Here is a 22,137-nt window from a genome sequence, read left to right as displayed (position 1 = left end):
ACACTTATTTAAGTTTGTTCCTAGTTTTCAAAGTACGGTATATATATATGAATTGCTAATAAGAAAGCCAATTTTATGGAGCAAAAAATAGAACCTAAACTTCAATTTCTTTGAGGTATAAGATATGTACATTTTTCTTTTATAGGGGGAGATACTAGAAGTTGAACCTAAGGTCTCGTACATGTTTGGCAAGTAAATGCCACTAAACTACATCGTTGGGTGTTTTATTTTGAAATAAAGTCTTAATAAATTACCCAGGTTGAGCCAGTAACTAACTCTATTGAGGCCTGGAATTTGTGTTCTTACCGCCTCTGCCTTCCAAGTAGCTGGGATTACAGGACTGGGTCACTAAATTCATCTTAGAACATTTCTTAAGCTTAGAAAAAAAGTCAGGGCTGGAGAAATGGGTCAGCAGTTAAGAGCACTTGCTGCTTTTTGATGAGGACCTGAATTCATTTTACAGCGACCATATGATGGCTCACAACTATCTGTAACTCCAGTTCCAGGGCATCTAATACATTCTTCTGGTCTTCTCAGGCTCCTGCACATATGTGGTATAAATAAACTCATGCAAGCACATTCGTATAAAAATCAAATTAAAAACAAATAAAAAGAAAAAAGTACATTAAAAACTGTTATTGCTAACAAAAGGCTTTTGGAAACATTTAGAGCTGAACAACTCTATGGTAGTTAAATGAAAGGCTTTTCATGGCTCAATCATATAAAACTGAAACAAAAAGAAGTACTTGTGCTTGCCTCAATGTACTGATGTGAATCAAAATGCTGCACCCCAGAGTTAGGAGTTTTCTGATACAAGAACAATGTACCCTGCTTGAGCACTAAAAGTCAAAAATACAGCACCTGACTCTCACGCAGGCTCCCTAGGTTTTATATAACACATTCCATGTGCACATACTCCTGCTATGACTCTGGCAATTTTGCTCATTATAAATACACTGGGAATGAAGGGGAGGGGATTCATGCTGGTTATAAAGTGAGAGACTAAGGGAACTCGGTGCTGAAAGAATATCATAGCCCTAGTACTGGGCTAAAAGTTAAAGTTAGAAATAAACCCCAAAATGAACAGTTAAGGGAAAAGATAAAGGCAGAGAAAAAAAATTGAAGACCAGAACACAAAGCACTTTAATTTACTGTTGTGGGTTACTCACTCTCTCTCTCTCTCTCTCCTTTTTTTTTTTTGGTTTGTTTTTGAGATAGGTTTCTCTGTATAACAGCACTAACTACCCTGGAACTCACTTTGTAAACCAGGCCGGCTTCAAACTCATAGAGATCTCTGCCTCCCAAGTGCTGAGATTAAAGGCGAGTGCCACCATGCCTGGCCACTGTAGGTTTCTTAATACTAAAATGAGTACAGAGCACATCCAGGTCAGAGACCGGCTTCTAATATACCAAAGTGATGGGTTTTTTTTGCATCTTTAAGATTGATCCAATTCTTATTTGGTTCACTTCCAGTAAACATTCAAGGCCTATGAAAGCAAACTCTTCTCTTTCTGTTGTTGAGAGATGCCCTGGGCTAAAATACATCCAACAGGAACAGCAAGGTTCTCAAGAATAACTCATATACTTCCATAATAATAGTCAAGAGATTGCAAAGACTTACCTGTAGTGTTATTCCCTTCCATCCCATGATCACCATTGGCTAGAAGTGTTGGTTTAGAAGATGAAATACCTGCAATAATTGCAAGGAATAATTATGTATTGTAAAACAAAGTAAAAATAAAAAAATAAATCACTGACTATGTAATTTTTGTTGCTATTTGTAGTATTAAGCAGTACAAAGCACATCCAAACTGTCAATCTTCAGTAAAAGGAAACACACTAATTCCTGCCCCACTCACACCATCGGTACTGTCACCACAGAAAAGGCCTTTTTTTTTTTAGACTTATTTATTGTATGCATATGAGAGTTTTGCAGAACCATCTATTCACCATAAACAGATCTTGTTTGTTTTTGTTTTTCCTTTGTATTTGTTTTGTTATTTGAGACAGGGTTTCTCTGTGGCTTTGGAGCCTGTCCTGGAACTCACTTTGTAGGGCAGGCTGGCCTCGAACTCAAGAGATCTGTCTGCCTCTGCCTCCCGAGTGCTGGGATTAAAGGCGTACTCCACTACCACCACCACCACCACCACCACCACCACCACCACCACCACCACCACCACCACCACCACCACCACCACCACCACCACCACCACCACCACCACCACAGCCCAGACAGCAGGCAAGCAAAAAGTTCCTTGGTCCATCTTCTTCCCCTCCCCCACCAACTACTCTGTACACCTGGCTGTTCTGGAACTCACTCTTTAGACCAGCTGGCCTTGAACTGAGAGATCTACCTGCCTTCTGTCTTTAAGGGCTGGGACTAAAGGTGTGTGCCATCGCTGCCAGGCATAAATGTCTTTATTCTATAAATTGTCAGAGATTGTTAACAGATTCAATTTAAAAATAACAAATCTACAGAGCACCTCAGGTTAAGCAAGCACGTTTCGCTTGAAGTGACCCAGGACTTAATTCCTCCACTAGGAGCTCCAGGACACATCAGTGCTTCTGGAGACCACATGGAGACGGAAGGAGTCACAGGACATAAGAATCCTCTGTTTTGTTTGGAGACAGGGTCTCATAGCCCAGTTTAGTCTCAAACTTGTTTGCATACAGACAGGAAGTCTTTGGGTACTACATAAAGCTGGGCACAGTGTTGCACTCAGGATGTGAGTCAGGAGGATCACTAAGTTCATGATCTTCTTCAACAAACTTCCTCAAAGAGTTAAGTCTGAGGTCAGCTTGGCCTACAGAAGACCCTGTCTCTGAAAATATGTAAAAAGTAAGGTCAAGGTTTTTTGGGTTTTTTTTGTCTTTTTTGGTGTATGTAACAGTGCTCGCTGTCCTAGAACTAGCTCTTGTAGACCAGGATGGCCTTCAATTCACAGAGATCCACAGACCTCTGCCAGGATTAAAGCATTGTGTCACCAACACCTGGCTGGTTTTGTGTTTTTGTAAATGGATACCTAATTGTTCAGCATTATTAATTTGTTGAAAAGACTGTCTTTGCCCTATTGAATATATTTGCCCTGGTGCAAATGTGCAACTTTCTGGAAAATCAATTGACAACATTTGTGTTAGTCTGTTTCTGGGCTTTCTATTCTCATAGTGATGACTTTTTCCTTCATTTCATGTGCATCAAACCCAGAGTGCTCTACACTTCAGTGCTTTGCTTTTAGCAGCTAAGCATTTAACTGTTGAACTATATCTCCAACCATGGGCTTTTCCTCCAATTCTTGTCTTTTCCATGGATTTTTAAGTCTGGGTATTCTGACACCATATAAGCTTGGTAACAATTGATTTTCTCTCTGCACAGGGTCATGCCTATTTCCCAGGCTGGCCTTCAACTCATTTTATAGCCCAGACAGCAGCAGCATAAACCAGACAAGCAAATAAGCATAGCATCGTCAGTAATCTCAGTGCTGGAAAGTGTTGATCAGCCAGTCTAGTCAGATCAGCAGGCTCCAGGTTCACTGAGAAAAGGAGAAAAGAAAAAGAAAAAGGAAAGGGAGGAGAGCGGAGGGGAGAAAAAGGGAAGAGAAAAGAAGGGAAGGGAAGGGAAAAGTAAAAGAAAAAGGAAAGGGGGAAGAAAGAAAAACGAAAGCAAAGGGAAAAGCAGGAAAGGGAGTTGAAAGTAAAACACTCCAAATATTCCTCTGGCTTCCACAAAAACATAATCAGGCATGTGTGCACATGTATAAAAAAACATAATCTTGATGAGATCTTATTTACAACTGCGACAAACAGAAAAAAACAGGGGATGCACATTTTCTGAACGATACTAGACTAGAATTAGCACTTCTGCATCTGCACAATTTCATGTTGACCACAGTTTCCACTGAAAAGTCTTACCCATGGTGTTACCTCCTAGGTATATTTCACCCTGGAAAGGAGAATCACAACTGCTTAGAGTATACAAAGCTAAGATTAACTCTTTTCGGGGTTCTTCTGGCCCTGTTTGAGAGTGTTCTTGAGAGGGTTCAAGCAAGATAGGCAGTCAAAAGAATTCTCACAAGGCTATATCTTACAACATCTCAAGCATTTTATTTTAAGAAAATGGCACAGTCATCCAGTTTTGTAGCTAGACAACCAACTGTCTTAGAGGCCACTGAGCATGGACTGAGCAGGGACCCTCCCTAATAACCAGCTCTGGACACACCCACCCAGCTCCCTGAAAACACACTCATCTTAAAGGGAGACTTGCTGGGCAGTGGTGGTGCCGCCTACAACTCTAGCACTCGGGGGGACCTGTGTCTCCTGATCTAGAGAGTGGGTTCCATGACAGAGGGCTACACAGAAAAACCTATCTTGCCTTGGGCACACACACAACATTATGACCTACAGAGGTATTTTTCACAGATACTTTTCAAAGACAAAGGGAAATCCAGAAGCTACACTGTCTAAAATAACAAATGCAGGCTTTTTCTTTAGAAGCTAACAATCTAGACCCTGTGTCCAGAGCAGAAATCCTTGATAGTAATCACTGTAATAGTTAACTGAAAAGACTGTTCTGTTATCTGAGAGGAACAAAGAGAAGCATGGTATATCAGAAAATTAGAAAAAAGATAAAAGGGTGAAAAAACAAGTTTCCATTAAATATGCATAAATAACGAGTACCCTGCTCATTCTTCACATAATGTACTGTCCTGATCCAAAGAGATGCCAGCTATGTTCTATCCCACACTTGGCATCAAGTCCCTTTCCTCAAATAATCAGCACTTAAGATTCATCATCCCTAGCTTAAGAGAACATATTTTTTTAAAATCTGTCCTGTTTTAAAAATGTAAATTATAAGAAAATGGAAATTTTACAAAAATTAATTATTTTTTGCCTGTGGAAGTGGTAGAACTACTTTATAATGTGGTAATAGAGTAACTAAAGGGCAGGAAAGAACAAACATTTTATATAGTCAGGCAATTTATCAATTGAGAAATAGTAACTCAACAATATATTATCAGTATTTAAATCACTTATATAAAGAGATAAAAATTAATATAAACAGAATGCTATAGCACTATTTTAAAAAAGTCAAATATCCATAAAAAGATTCACCATAGAGTAAAATACCACTGAGAATCCAGGACATATAGGCAGAGGGATAGGCGGGAAGGAAGAAGGCTAATATGGCAAGATGAGTATTATGTAAAAAAAAAAAAAAAATTCTCATCCTCCCCCCATTTCTTCCTTAAAGAAGGCAAACTAAGGAACATGTCAACTTCAACATACTAGCAGAAGTATTTAAAAGCATGGGCTGGGGGCTGGAGAGGTGGCTCAGTGGTTAAGAGTAAGGTTAAGAAGCCTGCTCTCCCAAAGGTCCTGAGTTTAATTCCTGACAACCACACAGTGGCTCACAACCATCTGTAATGAGGTCTGCTGCCCTCTTCTGGCCTGCAGGCATACACACAGACAGAATATTGTATGCATAATAAATAAATAAATATTTTTTAAAAAAAGCACGGGCTGGAGAAATGCTTCAGTGGTCTAATGTCCTCTACTGGTCTCCAGAGATGACAGGCATTTACTAGTACCCAGATATGTGATGCAGGCAACACTCATACACATAATAAAATTGAATACATCTTTTTTCTGCAGAGCTGAGTCTGGTGGCACATATCTAATGTCACCTCTATACTTAAGGGATTATGGCCTGAGAATTCAAGGCCAGCCTCATCTAAATAATAAGACACTACCTATAAAAAAGTAGGAAATAAAGAATCTAGAAATTAAGAGAGGTAGCCTTGGAGTTGAACAGATGGCTCAGTATTTAAGAGAGCATACTGCTCTTCCAGTGGACCCAGGTTGAGTTCCCAGTTGAGTTCACAACTGCCTATAACTCCATTTCCAAAGAATCCAATATCCTTCTCACCTCTGGAAATACTCAAATTCATGTACACATGTGCACAAAAAAAACAACCATTCACATAACTAAAAATAAAATTTAAAAGGACAGCCTCTAGTGATCTAGAAATTATGAGATATTCATAAAAATGAAAATAAACAGAAATACATAAACCACATGCTAAATGTGGCATAGATGAGCAGCAAAGTTTCCAAGTTTGTCCCTTCTCCTCATTAACCAATCTTCATTCCCACTAGAGTCAATCCTTCGTCACCTCCCACATGGAGCAGACACTGGACACTATCTCACCAGTGACCATGACAGCTGGAGGAGAGGAGAGCTCCCCCATCTCCGAGAAATGGACACTGACACACTGGGGTAGCACTGACAACATACTGCCAAAAGCAGACACAGGACAGCCATCCATCACAGCATCTCTTAAACAAAACTTACAATAAATAACTGAGGAAAAGGTGCCATTTGAAGAGAACCAGTACCAGCCAGGCAAATCATGCTAACACAGCTTAGCAAAACACTCTGAGCTATACCCCCAGCTCAAACAGTAGAGTCTATAAAAGACAAACTTCCCTCAAAGAGACAAGAAAAATAACCATACAACTAGGAAACAAAAGTATGGACTAAACAAAGTAAAATATCAAATGAATAGAAATGGAATTTAGATGGTTTACAATTGTCTGCATCAAGAGTAAAACAGTAAAAAATGGGCTGGGCAGTGGTGGCGCACGCCTTTAATCCCAGTACTTGAGAGGCAGAGGTGAGTGGATCTCTGTGAGTTTGAGGCAAGCCTGGTCTACAAGACCTAGTTCCAGGATAGGCACCAAAGCTACAGAGAAACCTTGTCTCAAAGAAAACAACAACAAGAAGAAAAAAAAATTATCTGTCAGTTACTCTAGGCCTTAACTAAAGTTGGTTGCCCCAATGTTGCACATGAGATTTGATTGCCCAGGTAGCCAGTTGTCCGTATAACTTCTTGTACCTTTTATAAAGTGCTTGATTGCACTTCCTGTTTAATCAAGCAATATTATTTCCCTTGATATTTGTTCTTACTGTATATAGTTTTATATCAGGCTTAGAACTCTCATTTAGACAAATTGGGGAGATGCTTTGCGAACTCCTTGAGTCAATAGCCGGTCCACTTTAAGCGTGCTCTCATATACTACAAATGTGGATGAAAATCATGCGTGGGCCTCTTGGCTGCTGAATTTAGTTCCAGTTCTCAATACACGCAGAGGACTTCAAATCGCTACTCTTTCTGTGAGTTTACCCCCAAATAAATAAACCTTTGTTATATTCCATTCTGGGCTATTGTGGAACTCTTGTATGCCAACACCATGATGTCAAAATTTTTTTTCTCGTTGACCTTAGAAAAAACCCAATGGCCAACTTCTAAACATAAATTAACTACGAAAGGCTCATTGAATTCTTGAACCAGACAAATGACCTCCTCAACAATGTACATCTTGTGGCAGACAATGGTGGCAGAGAAATCGATTTTGTTGAAATCCATGACAAAGCCTACAAGGATTCTTTTTTTTTTGTATACAATATTCTGTCTGTGTGTCTGCCTGCAGGCCAGAAGAGGGCACCAGAACCCATTACAGATGGTTGTGAACCACCATGTGGTTGCTGGGAATTGAATTCAGGAACTTTGGTAGAGCAGGCAGTGCTTTTAAACTCTGAGCCATCTCTCCAGCCCCGCCTACAAATATTCTTTAGACCATTTTCTGGAATGTTTTCTTCCTCTAAGAAGAACAAAACTGAGCACATGGGAGGCAGAGGCAGGCGGATCTCTGTGAGTTTGAGGCCAGCCTGGTCCACAAGAGCTAGTTACAGGACAGGCTCCAAAGCTACAGAGAAACCCTGGAGAGAGAGGGGGGAGGGGAGGGAGGGAGGGAGGGAGGGAAGAAGAAGAACAAGGAGGAAGAAGAAGAGGAGGAGGAGGAGGAAGAGGAAGAGGAAGAGGAAGAGGAAGAGGAAGAGGAAGAAGAAGAAGAAGAAGAAGAAGAAGAAGAAGAAGAAGAAGAAGAAGAAGAAGAAGAAGAAGAAGAAGACCTCAATTATTTTTCTAACAATACTCCCCAGTAGGAATTACAAGAGTACTAACAGTCTCACTTTTTTTTTTTTTGGTTTTTCGAGACAGGGTTTCTCTGTGGCTTTGGAGCCTGTCCTGGAACTAGCTCTTGTAGACCAGGCTGGTCTCGAACTCACAGAGATCTACCCGCCTCTGCCTCCCAAGTGCTGGGATTAAAGGTGTGCGCCACCATCGCCCGGCTCACTTTTTTTAAAAAAAGTTTTTCAAGCCAGCATTATCTCTGTGTAGCTCTGGTTGCCCAACTTACTCTGAAGACCAGCCAGGCCTCAAACTCAGAGATCCACCTGCCTCTGTCTCCCAAATTCTGAAATTAAAGGTGTATACTAACTGCCAGAAGCCAGTCTCACTTTTTCTATATTATAGATGCTAACTCACTCATATGACAAGCTCCACCACCAAATGGCTGACTTATGCTCTGGATCATCACCCGTTAAATTTTATCATGGCCCCTTCTAGAGGCACTCCCCTGAGGCCCTCTGATTGCTGCTGCTCCATCATCAACCATTTGTCAACTCTAAACAGCTAACAGCAGTCAGTACACACAGACCCTCACAGCAGTCAGGGTGACCTTTGAGAGGGGGAAATGAGAAACTAAGAGTTAGACAGATAACTCTTATCTGTTATAAGATAGGGAGAGGGGTTATGACTAGGAAATAAAGATGGCCGTTTTTAAAGATGGCCAGCTTCTTCCTCACCTGACCTGAAACAAAACTTGGAAGCTTAAAACAAAGGTTTTTGTAGGCTTGTCTCCAGTCAGCAGGCCCCCTGATGATAGGCTGGCTTAACAAGTCCAAGGTCTACCCAAAACATGTCACAGAACAGTTCTTGGCTAATCAATCATGTTAGCTTTCTTCAAACTGACCAACTGCCTAAGTTATGGGAAGAAAATTCTTTAAAAGTTTTAAAACCTCCAGCCCTCCAAAAGAGACTAGATTTTTGGCTTTTCCAGTCCTCCAAAGAGCTTGTAGAGGGTCTTTCTCTGTTACATCTGCTGTGTGCATATGTTCCCTTACCCCAAATAAATGCCTTTCTTGAATTTCTTTAAAATTACTTATTTTTACAAGACAGTGATGGTACATACTTTTAATCCCAGCACTTGGCAGACAGAGGCAGGTGGTTCTCTGAGTTGGAGGCCAGCCTGGTCTACAGTACCAGTTCCAGGACAGCCAGGGCTACACAAAGAAATTCTGTCTTTTTAAACAAAGAAAACAACAATAAAAATATTAAGGGGCTATAGATGATTCAGCACTTAGGAGTGTGTACTGCTCTGAGAGAAAACCTAAGCTTAGAGTACAGCACCCACGCTAGGGCTCCCAGAGGATCCAAAATCCTCTTCTAACTTTCACAGGCACTGATACACATGGTACATAGACATGCATGAAGGCAAAATACTCAAACACATGAAATAAAAATAATCACAAAGATAAATCTTAAAACATAATAAATTTACAATCTGGTTAAGTGACAGTGTCATATTTTAAGAAATAACACAAAGCATTTACCAGATTAAAAGAAAACAGAGATTAAATAGGAATAAGAGAAGTGACTGTACCATACACGCACCACACAGACCGTCGGTCTAAAAGAGAATTAAAAACATGACACTAAGAAAAAAAACTCAGGAACTGAAGAGGTGGCTCAGAGGTAAAGAGCACTGGTTGCTCTTCCAGAGGTCCTGAGTTCAATTCCCAGCAACCACATGGTGGTCACTTATAATAAAATCTGATGCCCTCTTCTGGCATGCAGGCAAACATGCAGGCAGAACACTGCATACATAATAAAGAAAATCTTAAAAAAGAAAAAAGAAAAGAGAAAGTCAAGAACGTCTTTCAAATAAGTTATGTTAAGCACTATGAAGCACTGGGAATATCCTCAATCAAAAGATGTTATACTACCTTCTCACTAAATTCCACAGAGGAGCTTCATTTAATGAAATAAACTCTCATTTCAACATATGTAGCGATGAAACAGCACATTTTTAAATTAATCATATTCTCCCCACTCTACCTCCCCCAGGCAGGGGGGATTTCTCAGTGTAACAGCCCTGGCTGTCCTGGAACTTCCTTTGTAAGACAGACTTTGCCTCCTGTGCCTCTCCAGTGCTGGAATTAAAGCCATGCACCAACATGCCCAGCTAAAAAATTAATCATATTATTCTTAAAGGAATAGAAATCCAAAGTTACCTTTAAAAAAAAAAAAAATCACTCTAGCCGGGCGGTGGTGGCGCACGCCTTTAATCCCAGCACTCGGGAGGCAGAGTCAGGCGGATCTCTGAGTTCAAAGCCAGCCTGGTCTACAAGAGCTAGTTCCAGGACAGGCTCTAGAAACTACAGGGAAACCCTGTCTCGAAAAAAACAAACAAAAAAAAATCACTCTGCATAACAGGTTTCATCTCCTACAAGAGGCAAGTAAACCTTGAAAAGAAGGAGGGTAAAGAGCTGAGAGGAAAAAGAGCCATGAGGGAGAGTAAGCTTTGGGCCAAACAGGGAAGAATGAGCACAGGTTCAACACAAGGGTTTGCAATCTGCATGGCCAGACTCTTGCCAACATCACCCTCTTGTGGCAAATTCTAGCAAACTGCACTATTTCATTAAGGCCAAGTCACATGAATGAAATCCTCTGCAGTCTAACCTCGTTACCACCCCTTCCGTGCTAACCTAGGAGGACCTGTTAAAACACATCTAAGCCTCAACCCGAGCCTATCTACTGCACTTTGCACACGCTCCACATGATCTGAAATGGAGTTCTAAGGCCCACCCTTGAGGAGCACTATCCTAGACTAGAAATAGAGTCTCACTACACAGCTCAGACTGTCCTGGAATTCACTATGTAGACCAGCCTGTAGATCTACCTGCCTCTGCGTCCTGAATGCTGGGATAAAAGACATGCACCACCATCTAATTTTTTATTCTACATAAATATTGGCCTCAATCTTATGAACAGGGCACAGAAGTCTAAATTACCTGTCCACAAACTTCCTAGCTGCTTATGTGAAAGGCAACAAATGTATGAAATGCTCACTAGCCTAAGGCAGTCACAGAATTTCTGCTTTGCCACTCATATTTCAAAGACAGATGTAGTCAGGTGGTGACTGTGCATGCCTTTAATCACAGAAGATTAAATCACAGGCATTTAATCAGGTTGATCTCTGTGAGCTCAAGGCCAGTGGAGGGGGGCACGACACGAAGGACGGGAGGGACCACGGCAAGACGGCACAGACAGATGCAAGGGTCAGACACACAGTGCTCATAATTAACTACCAGGCATTGGGCAGTTTAGGAGTAAAGCATGGAAGCTCAATACATTCTGACAAATGACAAATACAGTAGGCAACAAGCATGCCACAGTACCCACTCATGACCTTAAAATACATTCCTCACTTTAATAAAAAAGGATTCTTACAGAAATTGGTGCCACCATGTTTGTTACAAGAGTTGTACTCAGATACACTTATTTTGTGTTTTATTTTGAGATGGGGTTTCTTCTAGCCCAGGTTAGCCTTGAATCCCCTACAAAACCAAAGTTGACCTTGACTTTACCTTTCTCCCAAATGCTAGGTTTGGACCATAGTGAAAGATTACCCTTCACTTTTAGTTGAAGGCCTTTAGGGAAGCCATATAAAAAGTAAAGGAAATAAAAACTATTGTCTAAAGAGCTCTATTCTATGTCGCTTGTTCAGCTGTTCCTCCCATATCTAGATGCAACACAAAGGTTTAAACTTCCCTTGAGTGGCCCAAGTTTAAACCAAACAAGTAAGAGACTACCAAACTATTTCAAAAAGAAAAAAAATTAGGTATGTACTTCAGGTTTGGGCACACAAACAGATATTTTTAAAAAAAAAAACACAAAAATAATGAAATACACTAGGCCTTGAGGCAGGAGAATCAAGAGATAGCTTGGAAGTTAAGAGCACTTATTGCTCTAGCAGAGGACCAACACATGAAGGGCAGCTTATAACTGCCTATAACTCCACCTCCAGGAAATAGGACATCCTCTTCTATCCTTCACAAGTAACATAACATACTCAACGTTACCCCCACAGACACAGACACACACACACAGACACACACACACACACACACACCCTAATTTGTTTGATAGCTTCTTTCCTGAAACAGGGTTTCTACGTGTAGCCCTGGCAGTACTGAAACACTGTAGGCCAGGTTGGTCTTGAACTCAGAGAGATACACTTGCTTCTGCCTTCTGAGTGCTGAGATTAAAGGGTGTGCACCATCACTCTAGATGAGGTACAGTGAGGTGTTATGGCACACATGCTTTTAATACCAGTATTCGAGAGGCGGGACAGAAACAGGAGCTTTGAGTTGTAGGCCAGCCAGCACCCCCACTCTCAAAAGAGAGAAAGCACAAGAAAAACTATTTCTACTACTTCCCTGTCCTTACCCGTCTAGATTAGTCGTAGACTGTAGAGGCATAAAACAACTGTAAGAAAACAACATGAAAAAGAAGCAACCTTCTTCACCCAAACTCTGATGAGCATCAAGTTACTGGGGTGGGAGAGCATCTTAGCTACCATTACCTACTACAATAACTAAGCCTTACCATTTCCTTCCTTCCTACTGAATTTCCTTTATTTTCATGTGAGTCAATCAAAGGACCATTGTGAACTATTCTCCATTAAGAAATTCAATTTTTTCCCTTGAAGCAAATAATTATGCAAATGATAAGATCTTAAACTCTTATATTCTTCACCTGATGCAGTGTGTGTCTCTCCATAAAGTATAAACAAAGCCACTAGGTCTTCCACTTTGGTTATAGAAAGTCAAAAGCGATGTTACTCCCACTTCCACGGCATGAAAACGATAGCTGAGAGCTAGGCGTCTGGGAGACATCTCAGCTGGTAATATGCTCGACTTACAAGCAAGAACCTGAGTTAGACACCCAGAACAAAAGTAGAATAGCAGATATACTGGTTTGAGCTTGTAATCCTAATGCTGATGGGTGGATACAAAAAGGCAAATTTCTAAGGCTCTCCAGTTTAGTCTACGTGGTGAGTTTCAAGCCAGTGAAGGACCTTGTCGGGGGAAAAACAACAACAACTGGCCCACTGAAATAGCTAAGTGGAGAAAAGCATTTGCCACAAAACTTGATAACCTGAGTTCAAGCTCCAGGATCCTCAAAATGAAGGGAAAAAACTGGTCCCTGTAAATTGTCCTCTGATTTCTACATGGAATGTACAAAGATGCCTGAGAAACAAAAACATCCAACATTGTCCCCTGGCCTACACAGACACTACACTACACCACACACACCCCTACCTCAAATGAAAAGATACATACATCTTCTCTCTCTTCCCTCCCCCTTTAAATAAATATTTTTATTATGTATACAATATTCTGCCTGCATGTATGCTTGGATGTATGCTCCCATGAGGTTGCTGGGAATTGAACTCAGGACCTCTGGAAGAACAGCCAATGTTCTTAACCTCTGAGCCATCTTTCTATCCCCCGTCTCTTTAATACAGTCACACGTAGTTCAGTCTTGGAACCTGGTAAGTGAAGCTTCAAATCTTGTAGTTCTGATCCTGTCTTCACCTCCCAAGTTCCAGGATGACAGGTGTACTGTGCTACCATGTCTACTTATTTCGGGTTCAAACCTAACCCAGAGCTTCATATACTACTGTTGAGCAAGCTACATCCCCATTTCTCTATTGTCTCATAAAGAAATTTAATCCCTAGTTTAAAAACTAAAAACTATGCACAGATAGATCAATTTGAATCAAACAAGAAAATATTAATTTTATGTAACTATTCTAGAAGATGAATGCTTCCCAACTTATGTAGTATTTTATTTTATTTCATTTCATTTTGATACACAGCTCTCAAAGTCACCTCAAGCTTTCAATCTTTCTTAGACCTCAACAACAGCCAACTCTTTTTTTATTTGTTTTTATTTGCTATTTGTTTGTCTGTTTTGTTTTCCAAGGTTTCTCTGTATAGCCTTGGCTGTCCTGGAACACTCAGCTGACCAGGCTGTCCTTGACCTCACAGAATGAATCTACCTCCCAAGTTCTATCAAATTAATTTTTTTTTGTTTTTTTTTTTTGTTTTTTTTCCGAGACAGGGTTTCTCTGCAGCTTTTTTAGAGCCTGTCCTGGAACTAGCTCTTGTAGACCAGGCTGGCCTCGAACTCACAGAGATCCGCCTGCCTCTGCCTCCCGAGTGCTGGGATTAAAGGCGTGCGCCACCACCGCCCGGCTCAAATTAATTTTTTTAAATTTATTTATTATGTATATAGTGTTCTGGGCACCAAATCTCATTATAGATGGGTGTGAGCCATCATGTGGTTGCTGGGAATTGAACTCAGGGCATCGGAACAGCAGTCAGTTCTCTTAACCTCTGAGCTATCTCTCCAGTCCTCAAATCAATTTTTGAAGTCTGCATGATATCAATTCTGAAACCAGATAAACCAGGCAGTAGTGGCACACACCTTTAATTCCAGCGCTTGGGAGGCAGAAGCAGGCAGATCTCTGTCGAGGTAAGTCTGGTATACACAGGAAGTTCCAAGACAGGTTCCAAAGCTACACAGAGAAACCCTGTCTTGAAAATAAATAAGCCAATAAATAAATATATACAATACATAAACAAATAAAGCCATACAATAAATAAATAAACAAGACCATACATACACTGTAATTGTGAGCACATTGATAGTTGGTTGACTCACATCAAAGTTGACTTGCCATGAGTTCAAAGTCAAAATGAGCTAGACAGTGATTTCCAAGGCAGCCTGTGCTATAGTGTGAGGTTCTGTCTCAAAATACCAAAATTAATAGACAACTAATGAACAATACCCCTCTTAAATACAGGCACAAAATTCCTCAGCCAACTGAGTAGTGGTGGCTCAGGCCTTTCATCCCAGTACTCGGGAGGCAGAGGCAAACAAATCTCTGAGTTTGAGGCCAGACAGAGTGAGTTCCAGGACAGCTAGCGGTACAAAAACCCTGTCAAGAAACCCCACCACCACCAAAACAAAAGACAAAAAAAGTTTCAGCAACACTGATTTGACTAAAGGACAATGTGTCCTTGATTTGCAACAAAACCTTCAAGTGACTGACTAGCCTACACCAAACCTCAGTGGTGACAGACAAGTCCTGACCTCCAATCTGCATTCTAAATACGTGCGTCCCTTTCACCTTGAACACTTACCTTCAACCTGGCTAGTGTCTGAGCATGGTTTCTTTTTGGACTCTGGGTTCCCAGCTTTCTCATCACCATCCATAAGAGGAATATACTCTGTCTTCTCCACAGTTTCTCCCACAGTGTCGTCATAGGGCTCCGCCTCCAATGTGGCAATGAAGTCTCGCTTTATCTCTCCCTCTATCTCTGGGGGTGGCTCTGTCAATGCATCTACAAGACTGAGGTCTGCCATTCTGCACCACTGCAAAGGGAAAAGAGAAGTTCAGATGAATACTGTGAATGAAAAATGGAAAAACACTTCTAGAACTTCTCATCAGTTGTTTTCAAGAGAACCAAAATCTAAAACTTTAAGTACAGTCAATGCCTTTTAGATGATGAGAAAATAACAGTTCAGTAACTACAGGTGACATTGTTCTCGAATCTCCTCAGGGCAGAAAAGCCAAGACTATTTTGTTCTTTTTACTTATCTTTACTTATTTAACAGGATGTTGTTATATGAAGCCTAATCTAGGCTAACCCACAATAAATCTTCTGCCTCAGCCCCCAGTACACTGGGATTATAGGAATGTATAATCAAACCAGCTTCTTTTTATTAATACAGAAAATAAAGCAAGAGTCAGGTAGTGGTGACTCTTGTCTTTAATCCCAGCACTCTGTGAGTTCAAGGTCAGTCTGGTCTACAGAAAGAGTTAGTTCCAGACAGCTAGGTGTGTTACACAGAGAAACCCTGTCATGAAAAGCCAACCCCTTCCCCCAAATTTACTTTTACTTCCTGTGTTTTAAGTATTTTGCTTGCTTGCTTACTTGCATATATGTACACCACGAGCACGTCTGCTACCTGTGGTGGCCAGGGGAGTAGTTATGCAAGTGCTGAGAACCTAACCTAACTTGGGTCCTCTGTGATATAGAGATGAATAATTTACATTGGTATAAATTTTGCTTTGCTGATATAAATTTAAGGTCAATTTTGTTACATGTATATGTATTTCTGATCTTGATTGAGGTATTGTGATTGTGTAGTTTATTTTAAAAATGTAATGTATAATTAGGAAATATAGGTTAAATAGATAATCATCTATAATAGTCAAGTTTGTAGTCATGTTAGTTAGATTTTCTAGATGTACATAGATATATTTCAGATAGACATTCTTCATATCTTTCAAAGACTACAGAATACGGCATTTAATGTTTTAATAACTTAGGGCTTTTGAGACACATCTGCTCCTGGCAGCACCAAGCTACTTCCTGAGGAAGATGGGCATCAAAGAGGCTCCTTATGGAGCTTGATAACCATTTGGGAAAGAAACTGCTCTTGCCTGGACTGTTGCATAAACTGGACACAACCCACAGAGAGAGGACTGCTGAACTTGCCTAAAGGTGAGATGGTCTTTTGGGGTTCCTGACTCATAAGAGTCTGTGAGACATTCTATAGGACACATAAAAAAAATGACTGAACTGTCTTTAAAATTTCCTGCTTCATGGAAATGTCTGCAGGATACTATGGGCCTGTAGGCCAAAAATGGATGCCCCAACGGTACAGAGGAACTTTGGATGACTGTCCAGGTAGCGAGATGCCTGTCATTTCTAGAATGTTGGATGTTGTTTACTTCTTGTTTACTTAGGTAATATTATGTCCTTCTGGAGTCTGTGATGCAGTTAAAAAAATAGTTATAGTTTTCCTTAGTTATAATAAAAGATAAAATAGATTTAAATATTGTAACTGTAATTCTTGCTTGATAACTTTTGTTATATGTAATTTTACTATGTCAAAGTTAAAGCCTTTCTTTTTTGTTTAAACTGAAAAAGGGGAAATGATGGAGGAGGGTCATCTGTCTGTGTTACTTTCATTGGTTAATAAAGAAACTACCTTGGCCCTTTAATAGACAGAAAATTAGGTAGGCGGAGTAAACAGAACAGAATTGGGGCAGAAAGAAAGCAGAGTCAGGCAGACGCTTCAGGCAGGCGCTTCAGGCAGACGCTATGCCTCTCCTCTCTGAGACAGACGCAGGTTAAGATCTCTCTTAGTAACCCACCACCTTGTGGTGCTACGCAGAATACTAAATAGGGGTGTTAAAGCAAGATGTGAGAATTAGCCAATAAGAGGCTGAAACTAATGGGCCAGGCAGTGTTTAAAAGAATACAATTTGTGTGTTGTTATTTCAGGGAATAAGCTAGCCAGGTGGCCGAGAGCTGGGAAGCGGGAAGGGGCCTGCCGCTCCTCCTCTTACACCTCTGGAAGAGCAGACAGTGCTCTTAACCACCAAGCCATCTCTCCAGGCCTTAAATCAGATCTTCTAACTTCAATTACCTCATACTTTCACATCAGGTTCCAAAATAGTTTTTAAAAGAATGCAAAGAAAATATTAGAATGTTTCTATGAAAAAGACTGTATTATCAGGAAAACAAAATCATCTGTTTTCTAAGACTCAGTACTGCCTCATATTATTCACTCCTAGATAGCCAAGTCAGCCAACAAAACTCAGTCAGCATTACTATACTAGCATAAAAAATAAATGATATGGGTCAACGGACAAATGCACTTGCCACAAAGCCTGACAACCTGAGTTTGAGCCCCAGATTCTTCTGCGAAGGTGGAGAGAACCAACTTTTCACAAAACTGCCCTTTGATCGTCACAGTACACACACAGTCTCTCACATACATCATACATACACACATAACTAAAACTTTAAAACAAGCTGGGTGGTGGTAGCACAAAACTTTACTTCCAGCAGTCTGGAGGCAAAGGCAGGCGAATAAAGCAAGTTCCAAGGCAGCCAGAGTTGTTACACTGAGAAACCTTGTCTGAAAAAAACAAAAACTTAAAAACAAAATGATTTGAGAAATAACTTGAATAGAGGTATCCTATGTGGACGGATAAAGCTATTCACAGAAGCCATAAGGAGATGTGGGCTAGGAAGACCCCTGTAGCTCCCAAAACAATACAAGCTATTGCCACAAAAGCTGGTGCCCATCAGAACAGGGTGGTCAGATATTACTACTGAAGACGCCACACACTTTGGTGGCAGGACAGAGGGTTCGGGGTGGGAAACCAAGCTGTAACTATGTTGGAAACGTCTTCCCTGCTTGCTATATTTCACAGTCCCAAAAAGGTGCTTTCCTGGCTGATAGGGGAACACTGTTACTGTCTTATTCCACTACAGATTCCCTGTGAGACACTACCAACATGCCAGGCAAGGAAAAAGAAGTTAATTGTTAGAGGATTTGTGGCCCATTACACAGGAAGAAATTCATCCTGGTACTGTAAAACTGGTCAAAGGCCTAAGGCAGATGAGGTCATAGGCTGTAGTGGGAAAGCTACTGCTGTTGTTTTTTCATAAATAGGCATGATGCACCTATCAAATTGCCTTCTAACCTTTTGGTCACAGAAGTTTCTTTTTTCAATGGGTAGCCAGTACTGCAGAGACTCATACTGGTCAAGGTACTGGGAATAAGTCATGACTGAATGCTCAGTCCTAAACATGGAATCTATAGCCAACCCCACAAAGCTCAAGGAGCAACACAGAAGATGGGATGGAAAGAAGGGAGGAGCTGAAGGAGAGGACAGAGTGCTGTGAAAGTGCTGTCTCTCAGGCAGGACACGGCTGCTGCTGTTATAGTCTTGCACTTTCTCAGCTGTTTTGATTACCTGCAGAAGACCTGAATAAGGTGAACCTGTTAACACTCACGAGGCCATACTACTCCTACAGGATTTATACACAGTTAATGGCGGGTGGTAAATTGCCCAAGTTCCTGTAAAATAAAGCTCTCCTCCACACCCCCTGTAAATAACCCTCATCAAATTCATTGGGTCATAAAAATTTAAACTAAACAGAAACTACCAAGATCTGCTTCTTAGTTATAGACAAGTTCTTAGATGAAAGGTAACATTTATCAGCATGGAGAATCCTAGAGAAGGTTTATCTATATATGAGCTGGGTGAAAAACATGAACTACATATTTTTTTAAATTACATTAGGAAAGATAACAAGATTTAATATTTTATTGCATGCCAGAGAAATGGACTCATACTATATAGCTCAGGCACGCTGGAACTCATACAGATAAAGTTGGTCTAGAACTCATAGCAATCCTCCTGTCCCAGTCTCCCCAGGGATGGGATGCCAAGTGTGATCCATCATGATGCCTGGCTTAAACACTGAATTCATATAGACCTACAAATAAAATCCTTTCTCCCTCCAAAAAAAAGCTGCTTTAGGCACTGGAGAGACGGACGAGCTGTAAGAGCACCTGATGCTCTCATAAAGGACTGGGATCCTGCAACACTCTAAGATGGCTTACAGTAATTTTACCTCCAGTTCCAAGAGAGCTGATCTAACCACCTCTTCTGACCTCTGCAAGCCAGGGACACTTGTGGTACACAAACATACACGCAGGCAGGTAAAACTACATATAAAATTAATATAAACATTGGAGAGGGTTGCTTATCTATCTACCCCCACCCCCATGTCTGTGTTTGTGTACACCCTTTGCATGTAAGTGTAGACCAGGGGACATTGGGTGTCTTCCTCTATTGCTCTCTGTCTTATTTGTTTGAAGCAGTCTAGGTTGGCAGCTGGTGAAGCCCAGAGATCCTCATGTCCCCCAACCCCAAATGCTGAGATTACAGCCATGAGCAACCATTTCTGGCTTTTTACATAGGTGCTGGCATCTGAACTAAGGTCACTATGCTTGCATACCAAGTTCTCTACCCACTGAACCATTTCCCCAGTCCTTAGTTGTACTTTTTGTTGGTTTCATTTTGAGACAAAGTCTTTTCAAGAGGACCAGACTGGCCTCAAATCTGTTATCCTCTCTCTTGCCTCTGCCTCTCTACTCTTGGAATAAGAGGTGTGTGTGTTACCATGTGGGCTTGCTTTTCATCCTTCCCTCTGTAAAACTACTCTCATTAGGCAGCCCTTGAGAGTTAGTATGTACTTTAAAGATTCAGAGCACGGGGGCACATAGCTATAATTCAAGGAACTCGGCAGCTAAGGCACAAAGGTCTGAAGTTCTGGGATTACAGGATGAGCCACCACATTTGTGCACAGGTGCTAAGGTACATTTCTTTTTACATGTGGTGACATGTAAAGAATAACTAAGCTATTGGGACGTAGATGTTAGGCTAGATGAGCTAGCCTAACAGGAAGACTGAGCTCTACACCAGCCTGAGCTACATAGAAGTCCTATGTCAGGCTAGAAAGATGGCTCAGAGGCTAAGAGCACTGGTTGCTCTTCCAAGGGTCCTGAGTTCAATTCCCAACAACCACATAGCAGCTCACAACCATCTATGATAAGATCTGGTGCCCTCTTCTGGTGTGCAGGTATACATGCAGGCAGAACATTACATACATAATAAATCTTTAAAAGAAGTTCTATTTCAAAAAACAAGAATATGCGCACATCACTACTTGTAGAAAATGATTCTAGAAAATTACAGCATTATGATAGAAGTACAGATAATTACTTTGATTTTACTTCATATAATCAGTTAGGCCTCAATGTTATGTTTTATGAACAAAAAGGTACAACAGGGGCCAGGCATGCCTCTAATCCCAGACAAAGTAGGTGCCAGTCTTTTGTGTTCAAGGCCATCCTGGTCAGCATCTGAGTTCCAGGACAGCTAAGGCCACATAGTGAAATGGAGGTGGGAGGAGATATATGGAATACAATATAACACAAGGCTGTTTTCAAATCAAGACCTCAAGAAGATAAAAACCTTATCATTAAAAACCTTATTAGCTAGGTTTCTCGGTCCACGCTGGGAATCCCACTTTATCTCAGGAAGCTGAGATAAGAGAAGGATTTTGAGACACGTCTTGAAACACCCAAATCAAAACCAAATACCAAAAAGCAAAATAAAATAAAGTACCTTTGTGAATGAGAAGACTCCACTTAAAATGACCATTTATTCATCTATCTATTAAGATAATAAAATTAATTTAAAGTGGATTTGTGAGTAAGACACAGAATCTAAAACTGAGTCTGGCAGACAGTGTTTTAATTTGATGCTGTGGCCTTGAGTAAGTCACCTTTGGAGACCTGAATTTCCCTAGGTATGGTGGAAAATACCTCTAATGTCAGCAAAGAGACAGGCAGATCTCTGTGTGTTAGAAGGTAGCCTGGTCTACATAGTAAATTTCATGTCAGCCAGGACTATGACAGAGATGTTATTTCAAAGAGAAAAACAATAACAAAAAAAACCCCACCATAATGTAACAAAATTAAAACGTATTCCCTCCTTTCTTCCTTGCTTCTAACTCTTCCTATGTCTTCTCTCTTCAACTCCTTCCATGTTTCCAAGGCTTCCTCTCAGATGTATATATGTATGTAAATATCTACACACACACACACACACACACACACACACACAAATTTAGCCTGCTGAGTTTGTTTAGTGTTGCTTGTGTGTATGTGATTTCAGGGCTGTCCACTTTGTATTGGATAACTATTAAGGAGTCTCAAACTCAAGGGCTCAAGAGCGTGAGCCCCAGGATTAAAGGTGTATACCACCATGCTTCTCTCTCACACTCTCTCTCTCACACACACACACACACACACACACGCACGCACGCACACATGCATGCATTCACGCAAGCATGCACTCACACACACAGCTTTACAAAGTAAAGTATTCCCAGTTCAAAGCAAAAGCTTTGAGGGGAAAAGAATGAACTAAAAGCAAACTCAGAGTATCTTACACTTCTTGAACCAATCTGACTGAAGCCTAAAAAACTTCACCCAGCTCTAGCTAACACACCAACAGAGACCTAGTATCAAACATACAGAACTGTCAGGAAAAGAGCCCCCAAAAAACATACTTAAGCAGCCACCAAAAGAACATATGCTCTTGCCAAGAAATGATGGTGCACGCCTTTAATTCCAGCATGTGGGAGGCAGAGGCAGATAGAGTAAGTTCAAGGCCAGCCTGGTCTACAAAGTGAGTTCCAGGACAGTCAGGGCTGTTGCGGAG

The 22,137-nt window shown here is 40.9% G+C and overlaps 1 protein-coding gene across 3 annotated transcripts in view; it reads right to left on the bottom strand.

Annotated features, from left to right (window-relative positions):
• The window catches only part of Map4 (microtubule associated protein 4), a 134,907-nt gene that overhangs the window by 77,246 nt on the left and 35,524 nt on the right, over positions 1-22,137 (bottom strand). For all 3 annotated transcript variants that reach the window (XM_038324459.1, XM_038324460.1, XM_038324461.1), the window contains exons 2-3: positions 15,176-15,407; positions 1,622-1,690 (exon numbers count right to left, since the gene is read on the bottom strand). In XM_038324459.1, coding sequence (XP_038180387.1) covers positions 1,622-1,690; positions 15,176-15,398 — 292 coding nt within the window. In that variant the 5' untranslated portion in view covers positions 15,399-15,407. The remainder of the gene's footprint in view (positions 1-1,621; positions 1,691-15,175; positions 15,408-22,137) is intronic.

This window comes from Arvicola amphibius, chromosome 3 (genome assembly GCF_903992535.2).
Source record: "Arvicola amphibius chromosome 3, mArvAmp1.2, whole genome shotgun sequence".
Lineage (NCBI taxonomy): Eukaryota > Metazoa > Chordata > Mammalia > Rodentia > Cricetidae > Arvicola > Arvicola amphibius.
This window is presented reverse-complemented; position numbering and strand designations above follow the sequence as displayed.